This window comes from Acanthopagrus latus, chromosome 3 (assembly GCF_904848185.1).
Source record: "Acanthopagrus latus isolate v.2019 chromosome 3, fAcaLat1.1, whole genome shotgun sequence".
NCBI lineage: Eukaryota > Metazoa > Chordata > Actinopteri > Spariformes > Sparidae > Acanthopagrus > Acanthopagrus latus.
Window position 1 is genome coordinate 9,738,006 of NC_051041.1, and position 20,144 is coordinate 9,758,149.

Sequence of the window (20,144 nt, forward strand, 5' to 3'; positions counted from 1 at the left end):
CTTTCAGCTCCACCTATCCTCGAGTAACATTTCTGTCAGTGAAACGGAGCGGAGCAGGCAGCCCTTTGTGGCAATTTGAGGGCTTTTAAAATTCAAATGATCGCATCTAATGAACACGCATTTAACAATGAACAGGTGGTGCTCATTCAGCTGAAAGGAGCATTTTACGGCATGTTCGTGATAAAAAGATAAAGATAAGATAAAAATACAAATTGTATTTCAGCTGTATGAGCGACTGCTGGTTGACCCCTATACCACTCTGTATGATGTATAAAAGCATCTCCTGACACTGAAAAGCACAAGGTAGGATGTGAGCTCAAGTGACATTTACATGCTCAGTAGTCTCTTCCTCTTCCTCTGCTCCCTGACACACGACAGGCTCCGTGTTCTGGCCCGTCCCATGACTGCTCACCTGAATAAGCAAGCAGAGGAAATTTTTTTTTTTTTAAAGTCTCACAAATACCAGCACAAATGCAGACAAATATGACAGTGATGGACAGACAGACAAGATGCTTACTTCCTGAGAGGGAACAGTATAGAATTTATTAAGCGAGTTAGTTAGTCTGACTACACACAGAACCTCATTAGAAAAACACCTGTTTTAAGTTTTGTTGTTGATTGCACAAATATTAAAAGGAGCAACAGCTACTTTTCAGACATTTGAGGGTTTTGGTGATGTAAAAATTTAATTCTGGACCATATGTAGTGTCCCAGCCCAGGAGGTGACAAAAACAAAATGAAACACAGATATGAAATGGCAGACAGACAGTGTATATTGTCTTTTGCATAGTGTAATTGAGACACAGCTTGAAGTGACACAGACACAGAAGTGACTGGGGTAAAATGGCTTCTCACCTCAAACCCTTCACTCCCTGCAGGATGGAAAGAAACTAGAATGTACACGTTTCTACACAACGGCAATGATTCAAAGCTATCAGAAGGCTGTGGGTAACTGCTGTTTAACCTGAAATTCAATCTTAGAACAGGGAGCATCAAACGAAAGCAGGTTATTAATACTGCACAGTGCTCCCTTAAAAAGTAGGAAAGAACAGAATGTTAATGGAGCCTTGACAATTTTCACCCCAGTGTGTGCATTTTCTATCTGTCATTATTCTTTCGACAATAACTCCACTTACAATAATGTTACTGAGCGGTCTGTATGAACATATCTTTTCATGCAACAGGCAGACTGTGCTGCTCTATGCTTCCTTTGGGAGCAACCTTGCAAACACTCACTCAAGACCGTCAAGTCACAAGAGAGAAAACATGGCAGGGCTAAAATGCTTAATATTAAGATATTCCGTTAATGGCTAGAGCTTCATCTAGCTGTGAATGAACCCAACCGGTGTTCGATGAAGCCGGTAACAACATACGAAATCACAGCATTAACTGCAATTTCAATTTCAACTGCATTCAATTTTGACTGCACTCTCTTCTCTTCACTTATAAGCCCCTTTTTCTTCTCACAATCAATCATGTCATTTAAACACACTTAAAATGCCAGCAGAGAAAAAAGGCAGCAGGGTTTGTTTTTTACCGGACAGTGGTGCAGCAGATGCATGTGAATGCTTACCTGTTTGTTGATGTAGTCTCTGCCTCCGTCTCCCTGGTAGCCGTCTGTGGAGTCCTCCTTACCGGCCCTCTCTTGTGAACATGACATAACCCGGCTCTCTGTCTGAGGCTGCATCTCGGGCTCTGCAGCACTTGTGGCTGTACCTTCCTCCACCTCTTCCTCCTCCCTATGTCGCTCCTCTCTGCAGTCTGAAAGAGTGGTGCCAAGTTTGCGCTCCTGCTTCGACCTCTGCCGCCTCTTGCGTCTGTTTGACCCTGAGGCTGTGGACTTCTGCGGGGAGGATCGTCCTTCAACAGGTCCCTCCCCTGAGGACTGTGCTGCTGCTGCTGCTGCTGCTGCTGCTGCTGCTGCTGCTGGAGACGGAGTCTGTGAAAGCCTCTGGAGCTCCAGGCTCTCCCGGATGCTATCTCTCTCTGATTCAGCTGCCTGTAAGAGGGACTGAAGAGCCTTTATCTCCTCTCGCAAAGATTGATTCTGAAGGTGATGATCCTCAGAAAAATAAACTGGCTCAACAGCTTGCTCCTCTTGCCGGAGCTTTCTCTGGGCATCCTGCCCCCTCGCCTGCGCTCTCCTAATCTCTTGCTTCTTTTCCAGTTCTTTCCCAAGGCTTTCATTTCGGGCGATGACCTTCGCGTTTTCCTGTCGCACTTTCACCAGTTCTTCTTCCAGCTGCCCCACTTTGCTCTCTGTGAACATCAGTTGCTCTGTAACTTCAGAAAGCCTCCCAGCCAGCTTTTCTTTCTCACTCAATGTAACATTTAATTTCTCCATTAGCTCAGTAGTATCTTTTTCTATCACTGATTTTTTCTCCCCGTCTCTGTTCGTGTCTGCCATTTTGATACCTCTGCTGCCATCCTCCAGCTCCTGAATCTGTGACTGAAGGCTGGCAATTTTTGCCTCAAACTCAAGTGTCTCCTTCAGTGTCCTCTCTTCTAACTGCGTCTTTGCCTCAATCAGACATGTATACTCCGCCTTCAGCTCTTGATAATTTACCTCAAAATTCTTTTCGGCAAATGAAAAAATATTTCTCTGCTTTTCAATTTCTTCACTGAGCTCAACTACTTTTTGCTCTTTTTGATTGTTCTCTGCTGTGAGCGTCTCAATTTGAACAGTTTTTGTTTCCAATGCTTCTTTCAAGTTGTTATTAGACCCTATCAGCTTCTCCTTTTCCAATTCCTGCTCTTTCAATTTGTTCTCCCAACATTTATCTTTCTCTTTTGACTGGTTTTCAAGCAGCTCTGTCGTTTTTACTAATGTCTGAATTTTGTTTTCCATTCGGGCTCGTTCTTCTCCTCCCTTTCTCAGTTCCTCGATTTCTACCTGAAGCTCTTGAAGCTGCTGGACGAGCTTGTCTGCTTTTGAGCTGTGCAAGGCAAGCTTCAGGTCCTCTTTTAGTCCAAGAATTTGGTGCAAAAGCTCGTCTCGCTCTGCGGCAAAACTTGCCTTCTCTCTTTGTAACAATTGCATTTTTTCATCATAGCCAATGCGCAGTTCGTCCAACACCCTCTCGTGCTTGACAGCGGCTTCATTGAGAAGGTTTTCTGCATTCAGGAAGCTCTCCCTTTGTAACTCTTCCCGAAGACTGATGAGCTCTTCTTCATGGCTGAACAGAAGCTGAGTCCTAAGTCGCTCCAGCTCTGCTTCCTGCGACTCCGCCATGCGGTCAAGCACAGCGTCTTTCTCCCTCTCCAGCATCTCCAACTTGATCTTGTAGTTGGTGATTTCTGAATCGTGTTTCGCTTCTGCCTCTTCTGCTGCTTCCTGAGCAGCAGCCAGCTCGCCTTTCAGAATGTCAATGGTCTCCTGGAGGCGTTGCAGTTCACCTTGTTGGCTTTCCTGAGAGATGAGGCTGTGGGAGACCTGCTCCACCTTTGCTTTAGCAGAACGGAGATCTTGGAGAAGATCGTCAACCTTGGCCTGCAGGTTCAACTTCTCTTGGGCGACCTGGCTGAGCTCATGTCTGGTTTTATCGTGCATTGTTTGGGATTGCTGTACAGTCTCTTGAAGCTCCCTTATCTTTGCATTGAGAATGTCCACTTCAGAACCAACAGCAGAGCTTTGAGACAGTTGTTGTGCTTTTAGAAGCTCGAGCTCAATGCGATATTGCTCAGTCATTTGTTCCACTCTTGCTGCATGCTGCAAATTAAGTTCCTGCTTCATCTGGACTATTTGTTGGCCATACATCTCATCAAGCTCTGCCCTGAGAAGTTCAAGTTTCCTCACGGACTCTTCCTGCATTTTGTGGACGGTGTCACTCTCAGACTGGCTGCCCTGGTGATAACGCTTCTGCAGGTCCTCTACTGTGCCCATGAGCTGCATGATTTCACTGGATGACATTCGCTCCTTCTGTCTAGAGACTTCAAGTTCTCCCTTACAGTTCTCTAACTCCATGCGTTCTTTCTCAAGTTCTAATTTACAGCTCTCTATTTCGCTTTTACAGCGCTCCAAGTTAGACTTGGTGCTTTCCAACTCATCCACGCACTTTTCAAGCTCTGATTCTTTGTCAGCCATTCGCTGCTGGAAGTCGCGCTGGCGTTTCTCAGCAGACTCCAGCTCATCCTCGAGCTGCGCAAGAGAGCCGTCCCTTTCTGAAATGACTCTCTCTTGCTCTGCTATGATCTGGTCTTTCTCATCTGACTGTTGAATAACATTCTCATCTCTAGTCCGTCCCACATGGACAAGTTCCTCTCTGAGCATGCTCAGAGACAGCTCATGTTCTGTGATTATTGCAGTTTGCTCTGAAATTATCAGATTTTTCTCTTTCAGTGTTTGTGCAAAAGACTCCTCCGACGTTCTTAACTTTGTCAGCGATTGCTCCTGACTAGAAATAACTTTTTCTTTTTCAACAATTAGCCGCTCCTTTTCGTTTATCCTCTGAGTGAGTGATTCTTCTGACCTTCTCCCTGACTACAAAGACACAAATTATTAGAGACGCAGAGGCAACACTGACAACATATATTCAACAGAATAGATATCTGCAGGATCGCACAAGGCAAATTCTTACCATCTCTGTCTCACTGAGCTTCTGCTGGAGCTGGTTGATTTGCTCAAGCTGCTCACTGCTCCTCTCCTGGTGCTTTTTCACCTCAATGTTTATCTCCTCCAGCTGCTGTTGGTACTGCATGAGCTGCTGCCTGGCCTGCAGAAGATCAGCTGCGGTGCTGCTGTGGCTTGTGTTCCTCAGCGTCTCACCAGCCTGAAGCTGCAAATGTTTCCACAGCACAAATGAATTTCTAATGAGCTGAACAGAATAGTTTATATGACAGTAGTTTAGACTTAGAAGCTTTCAGAATTCCTACCTGCTGGAACTGAATTTGTAGTTTTTGGCTTTGCTCTGTCAGTGCCAGGAATTCTTTCATGATCTCATCTTTTTCTTTGCGAGCCTGCTGAAGGTTAGCGGTGAGCTGGGTGATGATGCCATCTCGTTGCTTCAGAGCAGCCTCAAAATCCTGCAGCTAAAGAGAAAAAAAAAAGTGAGAAAGAAAGAGCTAAAAAAAAAAGCAATTAAAGTAACATAAGGAATAAATAAGTTCCCAGCCTCACCAATTCAAAATATTCATCTCAAAGTAGTTAGATAAGTGTCAACAGTCATTTCCAGTCAACATTTACAGGATAAAAAATAATTTGAAATGGATGGCAATGCTTGAACACAGTTGGTATTGTACTCGTTCAGTCATTCAAAATAAAATGGAAAATGCAATCATGTGTGAATATGTCAGAGATTACAAGACAAAATCTGATCGCTCTTGTTCATTTTCATTAATAACAAGGAAAAGGAAATAAAATCCAAAAATCAGATTAATCAAACGACCTACAACAAAGTAATAAAATATTTACCTGCTGTACTCCCTCTGTGCCGAAAGCAGCCCTGATGTCTTCGAGCTCTCGGCTCAGCTCTTCCACAGCCTGGGTCTTAGCGGCTAGTGCATCCTCCATGTCCTGTATCGTTCCTCCCTTTGTCACCTGCTGTAGGGGCTCCACTTCCTCCTGGGCAGGAAAATAAGCGCTTATTTAGCATGAACAGGGTTTCCACCACAATGAAGCTTCAAGATTGAGTTTAGCACTCAGTCACCACTCAAGAGTGACAGTGGTTAATTACAAGAGCCAGGAGCCACAAGTAGGAATGCAAAGAAAATACACTGATGTTATCAAATGGATTCTCCATCGTTCCTTTGCTGGATCGCTGCAGCTATTAACCCAAAGCATTTTAGTTTAAGAGAAAGTCTGTCTGTGTTAGTTCTAGTGGGAGTTAATGAGTCCTGCAAGGCGATTAAATTCAGTTAAATACCTGAAAATTCTTAACCCTGTCAAAGAAATGAAGAGAAGTTGTGGGTTTAGCAACTTTGGCAATCCAAACTTAGCAATCCACTTTTGGCGAAAAAACTGCTGCAGCATTTCTCAGTTTTCCTGAATTTTGCAGATGACGATAAATTAGATATGATTCTCGTGGTGAGTTGCTAAATAATCGAGAGGGAAATCAGCAACACAAAATGATTATAATCTGCAGAATCGGCAGATAGGATTTTGGGCCAAATTTGAAAATTGTTTTAATTTTTGCTATGATCCATAAAATGTTGTTTTCCAATACTTGTGACAAATATATGTTGTGGACATCAGTGCAACCAATCTGTAAGCTTCACTGGTAATTTAACAAGCGTAAATTACACAGAGGATCCTTTATTGCATTGTCTTTTGTAAAAAAGTTTTCATGTCAGAGCACATTAAACAAGATACATGTCAACAGAAACAGATTTTTGGGACAGGCTAATATCGGCCAATAATATAATTTGGGCTCTAAAAATAATACCAACATTTTGATATTTCTCACTTACAAAATAATTAATTTTTTTGATTCACTATTAGCCTGTCCCAATAACTACTATTTGAACCCTTAAAAAAGTGTCTGAACTGACTCAATCTGCAAAATTCCTGGAAATAAGAGAGGGGACAGAAAAGCTTCAATATCATATCTGTTATTAAAACCTTCTTTTTCAGAAAGAGGGTGACATTTTTCAATGCTGCTGAAAGCTGATCATTTGGGAAATAATTACTAGGTTTCATCCATCGCAACAGGATAAAAATTGTTTCATGAGCTTTTCAAGTTAAACTTTGAAAGACATTAAGTTGTGGTAGCACTGATAGATTATAACAATATCTTTCACAACCTCTCGCGCTTATTCGGACTGAGGTCAACATGTCCCTTTAAACATTCTCTGGTTGTGTTCCTCATCTTCATCACAACGTACAGTAACTATCAGCACCTCCATGGTTTCTGTCGCCTTTGTTAGAATCTCATCTCAGTGACACTGAAGAGAGTCGCTCTTTGTGTAACGTATCCTGTCCCCTCTCTCCCCCAAGCTCTTCACTGTCCTCTCCCATTCTCATCCTCCCTCAGCAGCTTTCAGGGAAACTTCACACCTCTAAAATGTCAAAAAGCCCTGCTTATTTCTGAACTCCACTGCCATTTGTGTTTTCAAAATTGTCCTTCAAAATGTAAAAAAGTTGTTTGTCTTTCCCCTACATCACTAACAAGTATGTAGGCATAGTCAAGCAAGTACAGCATGAAACAGGCTTGGTTAGTGGGTTACAGGAAATCTTGCAGAGGACTAAAGTATAAGCAAGTACAGAGTTACGTCCAGCAGCCAGAAGCAGAGCTGAGAGAGCTGCTTGATTGGATTACTGTACCCAAATAAAATCCTTCGAAGACATCATTAGGTTTTCTGTCATCTCATCATCATCATCATCACCATGGCACCCATTTACCTGTCAATTCACAGTGCTGTCAGTGATCATTAAGATTTGTGAATAGTGATGGAAAGGGCCTTTGTTCATTTCAGTCATCATCGGGTAGATTACTGATCTCTGTTTAGATATAATTTAATATTTTAATATTAGGCAACATAACAGCAGAAAATCTGCAAGAAAAGCTGTAAGAATTTCAATGATACTGGACTGGAATAGTGTCATTGTGAGAGGCAAAACATTCCTACTACTACAACTACTACTAATAATAATATAGCATCTTTCATGCACAAAAATCCAGCCCAGAGAAACACATTTCAAGAAAAGGCAAAAAATAATAACTGAAACAGAGACTTTCAGCTTTTTCCTGAATACTTTTGGCAAGGTTTATTTTTTACTTTTTTTGATTAATCCACTCAAGACGGATTTTTGCCAGCATGGGATATTGCTATTACTGGCTGACTAAACTGATGTGCTTCCTTCTGCTTTTCTTTTTGTTCTCCAGTACTATGTCCAATCAAAACAACAACAGTATGCACTCAACTGGGCTAATAAGCCATTAGAAATTAAAAAAAACTCTCACATAAATTGGATTTGCAAAGGTAACTTAATTAATCTTTCTAAAATATTAATCACTAACAGGTGTGACCATGAATCCCTAATGGACTCACCGTACCAGCAGCCTCAGAGAGGCTTAATTGCGCAAGTTGAATCTTGGCTTTGGGGGAAAATAGAATGAGTTAAAACACAATAAAAAGAAAAAAGGAAGTTCACGTCACATATTTTGAGAAAGCTCGTCTCACCTCAGAGGAACAATCTTCAGCGGTAGTGGACACCTCACTCTCCGGCTGCAATAAAGAGGATTAAAATAAATTAATCAATGCTGCGATTATAAAACGACAAATTAAGTAAGTCAAGTGTGTGATAAGAAAGCCACAACATAACATTTATCACAAAAAAACATTTTAACATAATCCAAGTCATTTAAATAGTTCAATGAGTGTAGTTGCAGTAAATGTGTCCCAACATTACAAAGACTTTCATCATTATAGCTCCAGCAGTGTCTTTCAATCTTCTCTTCAATTTACAATATACTAAAATGTTCAGTGACAACAATTTGAAACAATGCCTTATGTCTCATTTCAGCAGGGACCCAGCAATCAAACACGGGTGTAATCTACTTCTGCCACACAGCTCCTGGCTCAGTCTCACAGAGTAATGACAGCCATTATTGAAATCTATCCAAGCTTAATTCCTGGATCATAAGTTGAAACTGTATGGGATCCAGAACAGGAGAGAAATGAGATTTTGCTTGATTGACCGCTGAACTCAAACATCACCTAAAACTTTTAAAAGCCACAGGTACAAAGATGTATAATTGACCACGTGACATAATATTTGAGCATTTCAATGCAATGTTATTGATAGGAGCGCTTCATGGAAAGTTTACTTGTGACTGCTGACTCTATAAGAGGTATTAATGAGTTAACAGACTTGTATTTGCAATTACAATCTCTATCACAAGCCTATGAAAGACCAAAGAATGGAAAATGTTGACACTCTTGTGTTTCCACAGCGCAGAAAGCAGCATCACTAAAGCAGCACGTCTGAAGAGAAACAAACCCGGTGACCAGAGGACCAAGAAGAGAAAATGTTATGAAAACCATAGGGGAGGATGAACTATTTAGCTTTTAACTGTTACATAATTCAGCTACATAGATAATGCTGCTGTATGGCTTAGCCTCTCAACATTCGTACATTTAATTTATTGGTGATACAGAGCAGCTCTCATCCATGTGGCAGAAAATTACAGCTTGTCCCACAGCCTTTTGTAGAGAGAGGAGAGGATGTGGGTTGCTCCCAAGGTAAAATAAATAAATAAACAATGCTCGCCTTGCGACCAAACACTCTCACATTCAATCAACCTTAAGGTCTGCACAAAAAAGTAGTGCAAGGCCACAGGAATTGGTCACGCAGACTGACGCATCTCAACCTGTTTAAAGGCAATTGTCTGTTTCCGTGGCAACTGGTAGTTTTTGTGGGCATGTACAGTGGGTTCAGGGAGAGATTGGCTGCACAGCGGCGGAAAAAAAAAACGAACGCCAGGGCTTGAATGAAGAATGAAGAGCCCTCAGGTCTCTGCATGTTTTTCAAACTGATTTAAATGAGGTGATTTTCAGCAGGATCGTGCAACTGGCTGAATATTTATTTATCAAGATCATCACTGCGTCAAATGAATGTTGAGGCTCTAACTTTTCAAAGTGATCAAACAACAGTTATCCTTTCAAAAGTTTTCGATTGGAGAAACCAATGCTGACCAACCATTTCTAAATGACAAGAGGCAGCACTCACCGTCGCTGCAGTAGTATTTGTGAATATGAAATGAATTTGCAGAATGCATCAACATTGAAATGTATCATCCCTGTGCTGTTGCCGTTTCAAATGGCATTCTAGATGAAGGTATCTGCTAGTGATGTATTATGCACAGGAAGAACTAAGTGGTGGAAGTTCAACAGAATCCCCAGCTAAAACAAAACCTCTCAGAAGCATTCGCATTTTTAGAATTTATTCACAGCTAATACAGCACAGTATATTCTCTGCTACATTAAAATGACTATCAAAGCCGCACTGCACCAGCACATAAAACCCAAAGTAAGCCCTGCTGGAGTCTTGTAACGCAGGACAGTGCTGGCTTATTATTTAAAGCAAATTCTTAACATTATAGAATGTTTTCCAGTAATATCTCTCAATTTCACAGTATAAAGTCTGAAGTATTTAAGGCATTTTGAAAAATCTAAACTTTACTCATAGAATACAAAAGTTACATTATTATCTACCAGAAGGACGAGTCTAAGTCATTTGATTTTTGGTAATGTCCTGTTTGGTCCAATAGCCTGTCAATCATTTCCTAGTAAATATTCTGGAAAGATTCCTGATAAAAGCTCTGTAGTTCAGAAACAACTGCTGTGAAAATTGGCTTCCCCTTGAAAGAAAGTCTCTGTTCCAACCAAAGCAACTATACAGTTACAATAAATAATTTAATTCTGGGTCTATGTTGTGTATGCTTATGTGTAGATGACAATGGCTTTTATATATTCTCTTTTAACAAGGTGTAAATGTCTCAGTAAATCAAACATTCTTAATTTCCATTTGGTTAAACTGTGTGCAATACAGGCATGGCTGCAATTCCCCATCTCTAATTTGACTCTTTTCATTGGAATGTAAAAATGGTACCATATACTGTACACTCTGTACACTGTGTCAAGGATAAGAAAAATAAATAAAAAAGAAACGGCATCATAAAAGCAGCATCGGAGCTGGTTGAAAGGCTTTTCTGAGGAATTATCTCCTAATAGGCATGAGTTAATTACAATCCTGAATGCCTATAATTACAGAGAGATTAATGAATAGACATTATATGCTTAGTGCAAATGTGTTGCTTCTGAATCATTGAAGAAACTGTCATGCTGAATGCTCTTTCAAGGCATTAAAGACATGGAACCTGAACAGAAAGAAAATGTCAAACATTAGCATTAGAAGTTTGTGAAGTCAGAAGTGACTAACTCATTCCATAAAATGAACTGACATACTATGCGACATTTTCTTATTGTTGCAAAGTGCCTTTCAAACCAGTGATTATTTGCATTTTTTATTCTAGTTAATGTCACTTCCTTGTTTGTTCTTGAATTTCACTTTAACTTAAAGCAGCTACAAAAACGTTTTGGGTTGATCCTAGCAGTCCCTGAGGACAAAAGTGGTATCAGTACCATCGCTTCCTATAATATCAAAGACCTTGATCTGGCTCACTTTTGCATTTGTTTTGGAGGTGAGTGATAGTAAGACACAGTGTGTTTTTCATACTAGTATTTCTTTCTTTTTCACCACAGCTGTTTAGAGGATACATGGTGATTATGTAATGTATCTATCTGTGGTTATATAAGATTAATAACTGTAATATGACAATGGTGAAACAAAGCTTACTTTCTTTTAGTTCCATTCATATAGCAAGATTAGGCTACATGTAGCTTCCAGCTAACGGATGCTGTTGCTCAGTAACAGTAAATTTGTTTAGCTAATTCTTAAGGTGTCAACATTCTCTAGTAATGTTATGTCTTCATAAACATTAAAAGACAGGAAACTATAGCTTGCTAGCATAAAGGCCTGTTACATTGTAGGCCAGTTATTCTGATGCCATCTGGCCATATACAGAAGTATCCACTGCTCTACCACCAAACTACATAGCAGCTTATTTCCTTTCAGGCAGGCATCTCTCAGCAATCCAACATAAAAAACTGTACTGTGAGTTATTATTTCACAAGGGAATGCGACCTGATGACGGAACTTAAGAATAATTATCTAGAAATAGCAAATCATCTCAGTGATGGCCTTGCTTGCTTATGTAGAGGCATCAGGTCTGAATTGAGACTGTTTTATAACCAGGTAAATCTCCTTGTAGTACATGTAATAAAACCAATGGGCATGTTCAAACCACTTCTGATTTTGTATTGGAGACTGAATCCAATTTCAGTTTGAGAAAGGCACAATCTGCTATAACTATTGAGTAATTGACAAATGAACAATGGTGTGCTGTATGAGGAAACAGTTACAATTATGAGTAAATTCAGGTGTCTACCTCTATGGTGTAGGTCTGGTCATGCTTGACAGTCTCTCCGCTCCGCAGAGTCCTGGCGAAGGTAAACTCCGTGGTGGGTGGGTTTTTATTTCCTTCTTGTGATCCATCTTGTCCTCCACCTGAGCCCTCCTCTCCTCCCACAGACTGATCCGGCTCGACCTCCACCCTTCCCTGTGAATCCCCCTCCGAGTCTTCCGGCGACTTCTTTTTCTTCTTCTTCTTCTGTTTCTTCTGGGAGTCCGCGTGAGCTTTTCTCTGGCGGTACTCAGCCAACTGGGAAAGAGGAAAAAACAGGAAATGCTAAAAATAACAATTTACACTTTCTTTTTCTGAAGGTAAAAAAAAGCATTAAGAAACACTTTCGATAAAAAACTTGAAAGTGTTAGTCCTCATTTTTGCTCGCAGCTGCCATTCAGATCTTTGTTTATCTGACCCTAATGCTCAGACTTAAGAACAGGAACCACCTTGTTTGGCCTAATTCACAAATATATTTGTCTGCCTATCAAAATGTCTAGATTTCCAACAAAGAAAAGTAAACTTGAACCTACTCTGAGACCCCACAGTTTGGTGAAACTCAAGCGAAACATTGTGTGCCCCACAAAGATGTCTTCCTCGCTCCGAGTGAGTCCTCCCTCCCTGCATCCATATGACCTGACACATGCTTCTTCCTGTGCCAGGTGCTAATCCCAACTAAAGGGATTACATATTCAAACTATGTCAACGATCTGTCTGAGCATCCAATAACATTTGTGTCAACTTCGGATTCATGACAGAAATAACTTTTTACAAAAAACGACATCCAATTGATATCTGATTAATTAAATGGCGTGTTTGTGTTCATCTCATTTGTATATCAGATAGCAGGTGAAATGATTAGTTGATTAAACAATTAATAGTGAAGAAAGACAATAAGTTGCCAACTATTTTGATCATCAGTCAATCAGTCATTTTTCATTCATTTTTCAAGCAAAGAAATGTCAAACTCTTTTTTTATCTAGTATTCATAACTACCATCATTCTAATTCTGAGATGGGGTCATACTCGTATAAACGCCCTAATTCATGACTAATCATTTTACCTTTCTCTTTAAAAAAAAAAAACAACAAAAAAAACATACACACTCATTTTATACCATTAACAAAAGCACATTAATCATCACCAGGGAAGCGATGATAGTAATGACAAGTCCTGGACAGTCGGCACTATTGGTATTCATTATATATGAGAGACAGGTGACTGCAAATGGACGATGGAGGCAGCTGACCAAGGCAGACAGCAGGCCTACAGGTGTCACAACACAGCTGTTACATGGATCATCATAGGCACGGACAGACTGTTGCCAAGGATACTGTGCCAATGCCTGCTCACCTGTCCCGGAAATGCCCATGTACTCGATGACAGAGATCATGAGTCTAAATGCAGATTAACATTTAGGTTTGGAGCAGTTGATACTGGTTTAGTAATGGGTTTTGTTTTGTGCTTCTTTGGCGGTCAAACAGTTCATGTCTTCTAAGAAATGATTGTATTTTTATACGCACATATTGATCTACATCATGATATAGAAAGTTGTGACAAACTATTAGTTCCAGGGTCAAAAAAATGAACTTTTGTGCTTCAGCTGAGGAACTCTTTATGACTAAAATGTCTCTTTTATATGCAAAATGATCAGTTTTCATGATTAATCAGATATTTGTTTGTCGAGAAGATGTCACAAATACAGTTTCAAGTGCGTACAATTTCAGACATTCAGGCAACATCTTTCAAACGTTTTATCTGACCAACAGTTCACGTTCATACATTACAAAGAACAGAATCAAATCTTGGAGCTTGAACCAGCAAATATGTGGCATCGTTGCTCAAAAAACACCCCACACCTGAAGCAGCAGCATCCACATAAAAGTAAGCAAAGCGCTTTGACGGGTCTGGTTTTGTGATGCTTTACAAAAGGTGAGAGGCCGACACGACCAAGCTGAGAGTGGGCGTCGTGGTCACGCTCTCCACCTACAACACCCAGCTTGAAAGCTCAAAGGGCTTCTGATCTGTGCCTCTGCAACTCCACACACCCTACATCCAAATATATACCGCTCTATCTGTGTTTCTAGAAGAGCTTTATCCATTGAATACCAGAGCACACAGACTGAGATATGAATAAATGTCAGTCTTACAAGATGGAGAATCGTGTGATACCATGAGGCTCTGAAAACACAACAGCAAGGCTATCCTTTAATCCAGACTCAATCAGAGAAACACAGCGGCAGTCGTGTGCGATACACAGCGAACCTGCCAGCAGGAATCACCCTGACTTTTGGAAAAGTCTCGGGAATTCCGCCCTTTCGATGAGCTGCTTATCATACAGGCTGCCCTATTTGGCTGGGCGGCGCAGAGCAATGGCTGAACATATGGAGCAGCGCAGCCTGTGTAGCTGTTATCACCATCTGGGAAATAGCAACTACGTAGGTGTATCACCATCTGCTGTCTGAAAACATTCACACAGGCACATTTAAACACAGGCTTTTTTTTTATCCACATCCAACAGCGGATGTCTAACAGTATCAACACAAGCAACATTGAGGAAACTGTGTTTGTGTGTGTCTGTGTGTAATAACTTGTTTTGTCAGACAGGCATTTAATTTGATGATTTAGCCAACAACATACTTCACCCTCTGGTTATATTATCCCTCCCAGTCTTATCAATTGATTTTTCCAGAAAATATATGAAATAGAAATATATCAGTATATCATTCATAATTCAAAATTACCATAACTGATCTTTTATCCATGGCATCTACTCTTACACTAGGCTTTAACTTTAAGTCACCACTGTCAGTTCTCATCGAAGCAAAGTTCATACATATAAGTTCAGAGATCAGTACATCAGGAAACAAAAGGAAACATATGACAGCCTTGTGGAATAAATCTGACCAGTTCATCTGTAGTATTTGTGAACTGATGATGTATGCAAAGTCCTCTATCTTCTAAAATGATCACTTTTGTGCCTCAGGAAAAAGCACGCTGAGTGCACGAGTCTCTTTAAAGTGCTTTATCAAATACTGAAAAAGTGCTTTTTATGTGATGCCCTATAGCCACCATTTATATACAAAATGTTTCATTAAATAGATAGCAACGTTTTCTGTAGTTTGTTTTATGTTGTGAGACACGAAGCTAAAAATACTGAAGCAGCACTGAAATACAGCAGTGCAGAGGGGGAAGCTCACAGCCTCAGATGTCATGTGTCAATGAGACTGCCAGCAATGTTGTTTTTGTCAACGCTCAGCTACTAAAGGGCAACGATCCTGTGCTTTACATGCACATTCGAGTTCACAATCAACACTAGCTAATAGACCTGAAAACAAACAAGCTACAGCAACTGAAGCTTCCTCTGCCCTACCTGGTTCACGACGAGCGCAGCAGGTGAAACATTAAAGAGGCTCTAAACACATATAGGCTATAAATCATATACATAAATTCAAGTCTCTTTGTACGTTTTGACACCATCTTTGATTCCACACGGAACGCTGAGGACATAAACATGTTATTCTTGTTGAAAAATGAATATGACAAACCATTTGCACTGTGTGTTAAGAACAGCAGCCTCTAAGTTAATATACTTCTGGTGCAGCTAGGTCTGTGTCCATGCTCTATGTCTCGCCGTCAAAGGACAGAGCAAAAACAACGCAGTTCAATACCGCAACAAAAATTGCATTTAATCAGTTCTGAATATTCGGAATTGATATGCATCTATTGGTATTTCTGACAACACCAAGTGGTTTAATCTGATTCTCAATACGTGCATAAAGCCAGCGACAATAATTACATTCTGTTCAGTTTAAACTGCAGACAAAAAAAACCTTCAGTGCATTTTGCCTCAACATGTCAAAGCCATGATCAAAGTCAAGTGTTATTAAAAGATCAACAGAGAAGAATTAGGTGCTCATGCAGCATCCTCGTCCTAATGAAAGCTGTCACAGTCTCCCTCCCCACAGTGGACAGCAAACAGCAGAGATTGTTTTGGGAAATGGCTGCTAATCGAATGAGAAAATAACCCACCTGACCTTTAAGAGCTAAATAAACAAAACCAAAAGCATTACACCAAAGCCACAGGACAAAAGAAAACAGACTCGTCAACATCTTGTAGGCGATTTGTTGGACGCATTAAAACTTGTCTTTTCAAATATAACAACACGGCATGGGCATTTCTTTTTTTCTTTTTTTTTTTTTTGTCGTAACTCGGTAACATTAACTACTCACTGGAATTTGGTCATCTGAAGTGCATGGCATCCTCACCCCAATGTTAATGTGTTAGTATCTCTAAATTCTTTACACACCGAAAGTAGCATCTTAAGGGAGGCAATCGTGACACAGCAATTCTAAGATGTTATTTGGTGCAACAAGGCTGACATGAAATTGAAAGAGCATGACAAAAAAAGCAAAGTTAAAGATTACACAAACAATCCTTGATGAGAAAGCTGTGACTAATAAGCTATTTTGGTCATATGGATTTTAAAACATGTCGAAAACCTTCTGTCTCATATCGACAGTAAACCCAAACAGCCATTTGCACGGTACTGTATCTAAATATGAGATAACCATGGTAGGGCAACAGAAGCTTAGCATTAAGTTTACATCTTCCTGCTTCTAGCACATTTCTGCAAGACACAGCCTGTCAGGCAGTCACCTCAAGGGAAAAAAACAACCTCGAAACTTCTCTAAGAGTTCCGTTCAGTCATCATCCAGGTTGTATCTAATTAAAAACTGGACAGCTGTTAGACCATCACATTCAATTAATCACCTAGCAATCCCTTCACAAGCACTACAGACATTTCAAGAACTCCAAATGCATTCAAGGTTATGTTTCCAAACATGCAGAGATGAAAAAGACTGCAGCATTAAAGTAAAACTCACCTGTGTTAACTAAGCCAATTAATAAAGTGAATGAGCCATGGTGGTCAACCTCTATTCTTCGCACAGAGCTGTGAAGGACCCATCCATGATTAGTCAGCTAAAGGATTAACCATTCAGGCTCTAGCTAAGTAGATCAACTTGTACCTTTGCTGTCCTCAAAACCCCCATTGCTGCCTGACAGTGACACTGACCTTTAGGCTATCTGAACTTGAAAATATACTTTCAGTTTTCTGTGGATGCGCGTTTGACAAAATGATCCAGCATATAATGAAACTACTTAATGACTAAAATGCAATAACATCAGCTTGTTAAGAAAGTCTTTCTGTAATTTGTTTTAATCAACTGTTTTCTCATGGCAGCATTTCAATTTTCAAATCAGTTTAATTGTTAACGCTGATTAACTGATTTACCATTAATCATTAATATCCCAAATATGTACTGCTATAAAAAAAACTATATTGCAGTTTGGTTTACACATAATAGCAATCAAGTATCTTTGTTCTATCACAATTAGTTTGAAAAAAAGCTAAAAGCAGGAATGCAGGTACAGAATTACACATCTATGACATTGTGCATCAGATATTTATTGTCGTGAAGCCTCATTTTGCAGAATCAGACCAGGATTTGCACAAATATAAGAAATCACATTACTTGTCAATCAACCTGTGACAGTGGCTGAACCTGGGAAAGTTACTAAGTTACATTGATTCAGTGACCAGAAGGCACATCAGAGAGACAGATAAGCATGCCATCCTCCACGACAGATGTGTGCATCCCATGGGTCAGATTAAAAATCACCGCAGTGTCCTCCCCCCGAGCCGACCGGAATGATTCTCAAAATGCTGACACAGGAAACGGGCTGGCACATAACATTCCTTCAAAGTTTCATGAAAGATCACGCATCTGCAGAGTCTGAATTTAGACCATATGAATCTGACAGAGGTAAAAGAGACTGATAGACAGAAAGTAAGAGTAAATGTTCTTGTCACCAACTCTCCACGGGTGATTGTAAAAGACTTCATCCCTGAGTCTGTGAATTTCTCTTCACCATCTTGATCTCATTCCAGCAGTGTTTTTATTCTTTTCAACAACATGAAACTCATTTTCTTCTACCATGCAACTGGAGAACTGAGCCAAACTCTGACACGTGTAACTCCATGATAATTGTAATGCACTCGTCGATATGTTCCATTTTGCCACTGACAGCAACAACACATGTGCAGCAAATGGCTTTGGGAACAATAGCCCGGCAACACCAGCACACAATTTACGCTTTGCTCATTGTCTGGTGTGACTCAATAGGCTCTTGCTCAGGACAGCCATCATTTCAAGCAGGCTACACAATAGATGACAGGTCTCGCTTAACTCAGACATCAACATGGATTCTGCTTTTACTTGATTCATTGGTCTTTGCCTCCGATTTTCGATCTGGAGAATCACATCATCTCTCCTGACAATTTCTTCAAAACTAAAAAGATTTCTGGTGACATTTTGAGCCGAACGTTAGACCACACAGACACAATGTTCATTTCATATATAAATTAACTAGTTTAAAAGAAAAATGTCCCAGGGTTTTGAAATCTAAAGAGGCAGCGGGTTAATGACATAATCTGAACACTCCCCATAGCTTCCTGATTGACTCCGACATACATCACCTTGAACTCAATCTGAGCTTACATGATTCAGTCCGAGTCTGTGAGGCTATTAGAACAAATAACAATGTCCTGGATATCCCTGCTAACCATTATCAGTGCGCTATTCAGTGAAAACTTGTGAAGTTTCTCCCCTGCATGTGAGGGCAAGGTGACATGCTACTGCTTGAAAAACAGGAGTCAGATCCTCCTGCAGTACAGAGGGGTCTTTTATAAACCAAAATGCCAAGGCCAAAACCACGGAGATGGTCTTTCTCATGGTCTCTCCTGCTGGGCTGACCTAAAGGCCAGAGCCCCCACCTCCACTAGGAAACCTGGAGCGACCAAAGGACACGCCAAAACACTGTGATAGGCATATCTCTGCAGAGTCAGGATGGAAAGTGTTCATTCATTTATATTTTCAATACCAACTCTTTGTGGAGTATTAGAAAGAATCACAGCTGGACAAAAACTGCAATTCTGAGCGTGATTAATGGTAATATAGTGAGACAAAGCTATCAAGATTCAATTCTACTGCCAAAGAATTGTTGCACTGAAGGCCAACATTCTATGGTATCCATACCGCTCTCTGTGGCTTTCTCCTGTGGGCATTATTATCATGCTGTACATTATGGATATCAGCAAACTGCACCACAGTCTGACTCGTTTCAACTAATAATAGGATGGTAGGATCTCCTTGCAGACATGTTATTGACAAATTTGTACGCCAGATGTTCGGCAAGGGTATGCAAAAGTATCAATACAGCAATATACCAGTCAATCCACATTCCATGCCTCACCTATGCTCATGAGCTGAAGGCAGAGACTGAAAGAATGACATCGCAGATGACAGCAGCCAAAATGATTTTCCTCTGCAGGTTGGGTTTGAGATAGGGTGAAGAGTACTGGCATCCAGAGGGAGCTGGGAGTAGAGAAGCTGCTCCTTCGCATCGAAATAGAGTCAGCTGTGGTTGTTTGGGTGTCTGATTAGGATGCCTCCTGAGCACGACCAACTGAGAGAAGAACCCAGAACTCACTGGATGGTTTATATAACTCATTGGGTCTGGGAAAACACTGGGATCCTCCAGGGAGAGGGACATCTAGAATACCCTGCGTAGCCTATTGCCACCAACAACCAGACCCTTACTAAGTGGAAGAAGATGGACAGATGGATATGGCAGTCAGATTCCCCTGATAACACCTCACCAGGGCCACTGCTTAATAGTTTCATGCGGTGTTTACTTCTCTTATCTTAATTTACATAGTTTAAAATGAATCTAGTCATCCATAGTTGTATCCTTCCTTTAAACATGGTTCACACAGCTTCTGCTTTCTGGCAGTTTATGGCTATTTTGAATTGGAATGGTGGCAAACGTGGACATGGACATGGTTTAATCTTGGTTCATGTCAAACTTTGAGACTGATGCCACAATGCAGCAAATAAATACACAATTCCTCCGCTTTGCCCTTTTAGGTACTCATCATTATCGTGGGCACTGTATTGTGAGTTACACCGTGATTCCCACCTAAACACATAACACTAGCAGATCTGCTGCAAAGTTATAGAACACCTCGGCACTCAAAGCTTAAAGAAACAGGTCAGCATAGCTCATACAGAGAAGTTCACCATTCATTTCATTCCAATGTATCACATGAATCCGTG

The 20,144-nt window shown here is 40.5% G+C and overlaps 1 protein-coding gene across 5 annotated transcripts in view; it reads right to left on the bottom strand.

Moving 5' to 3' along the window:
* The window catches only part of akap9 (A kinase (PRKA) anchor protein 9), a 63,474-nt gene that overhangs the window by 42,461 nt on the left and 869 nt on the right, over window positions 1-20,144 (bottom strand). For 4 of the 5 annotated variants that reach the window (XM_037092255.1, XM_037092258.1, XM_037092254.1 and 1 more), the window contains exons 2-9: window positions 11,949-12,221; window positions 8,119-8,163; window positions 7,259-7,336; window positions 5,411-5,560; window positions 4,873-5,028; window positions 4,578-4,775; window positions 1,574-4,480; window positions 332-412 (exon numbers count right to left, since the gene is read on the bottom strand). In XM_037092255.1, coding sequence (XP_036948150.1) covers window positions 332-412; window positions 1,574-4,480; window positions 4,578-4,775; window positions 4,873-5,028; window positions 5,411-5,560; window positions 7,259-7,336; window positions 8,119-8,163; window positions 11,949-12,221 — 3,888 coding nt within the window. The remainder of the gene's footprint in view (window positions 1-331; window positions 413-1,573; window positions 4,481-4,577; window positions 4,776-4,872; window positions 5,029-5,410; window positions 5,561-7,258; window positions 7,337-8,118; window positions 8,164-11,948; window positions 12,222-20,144) is intronic. The other variant, XM_037092256.1, reaches the window with a different exon arrangement.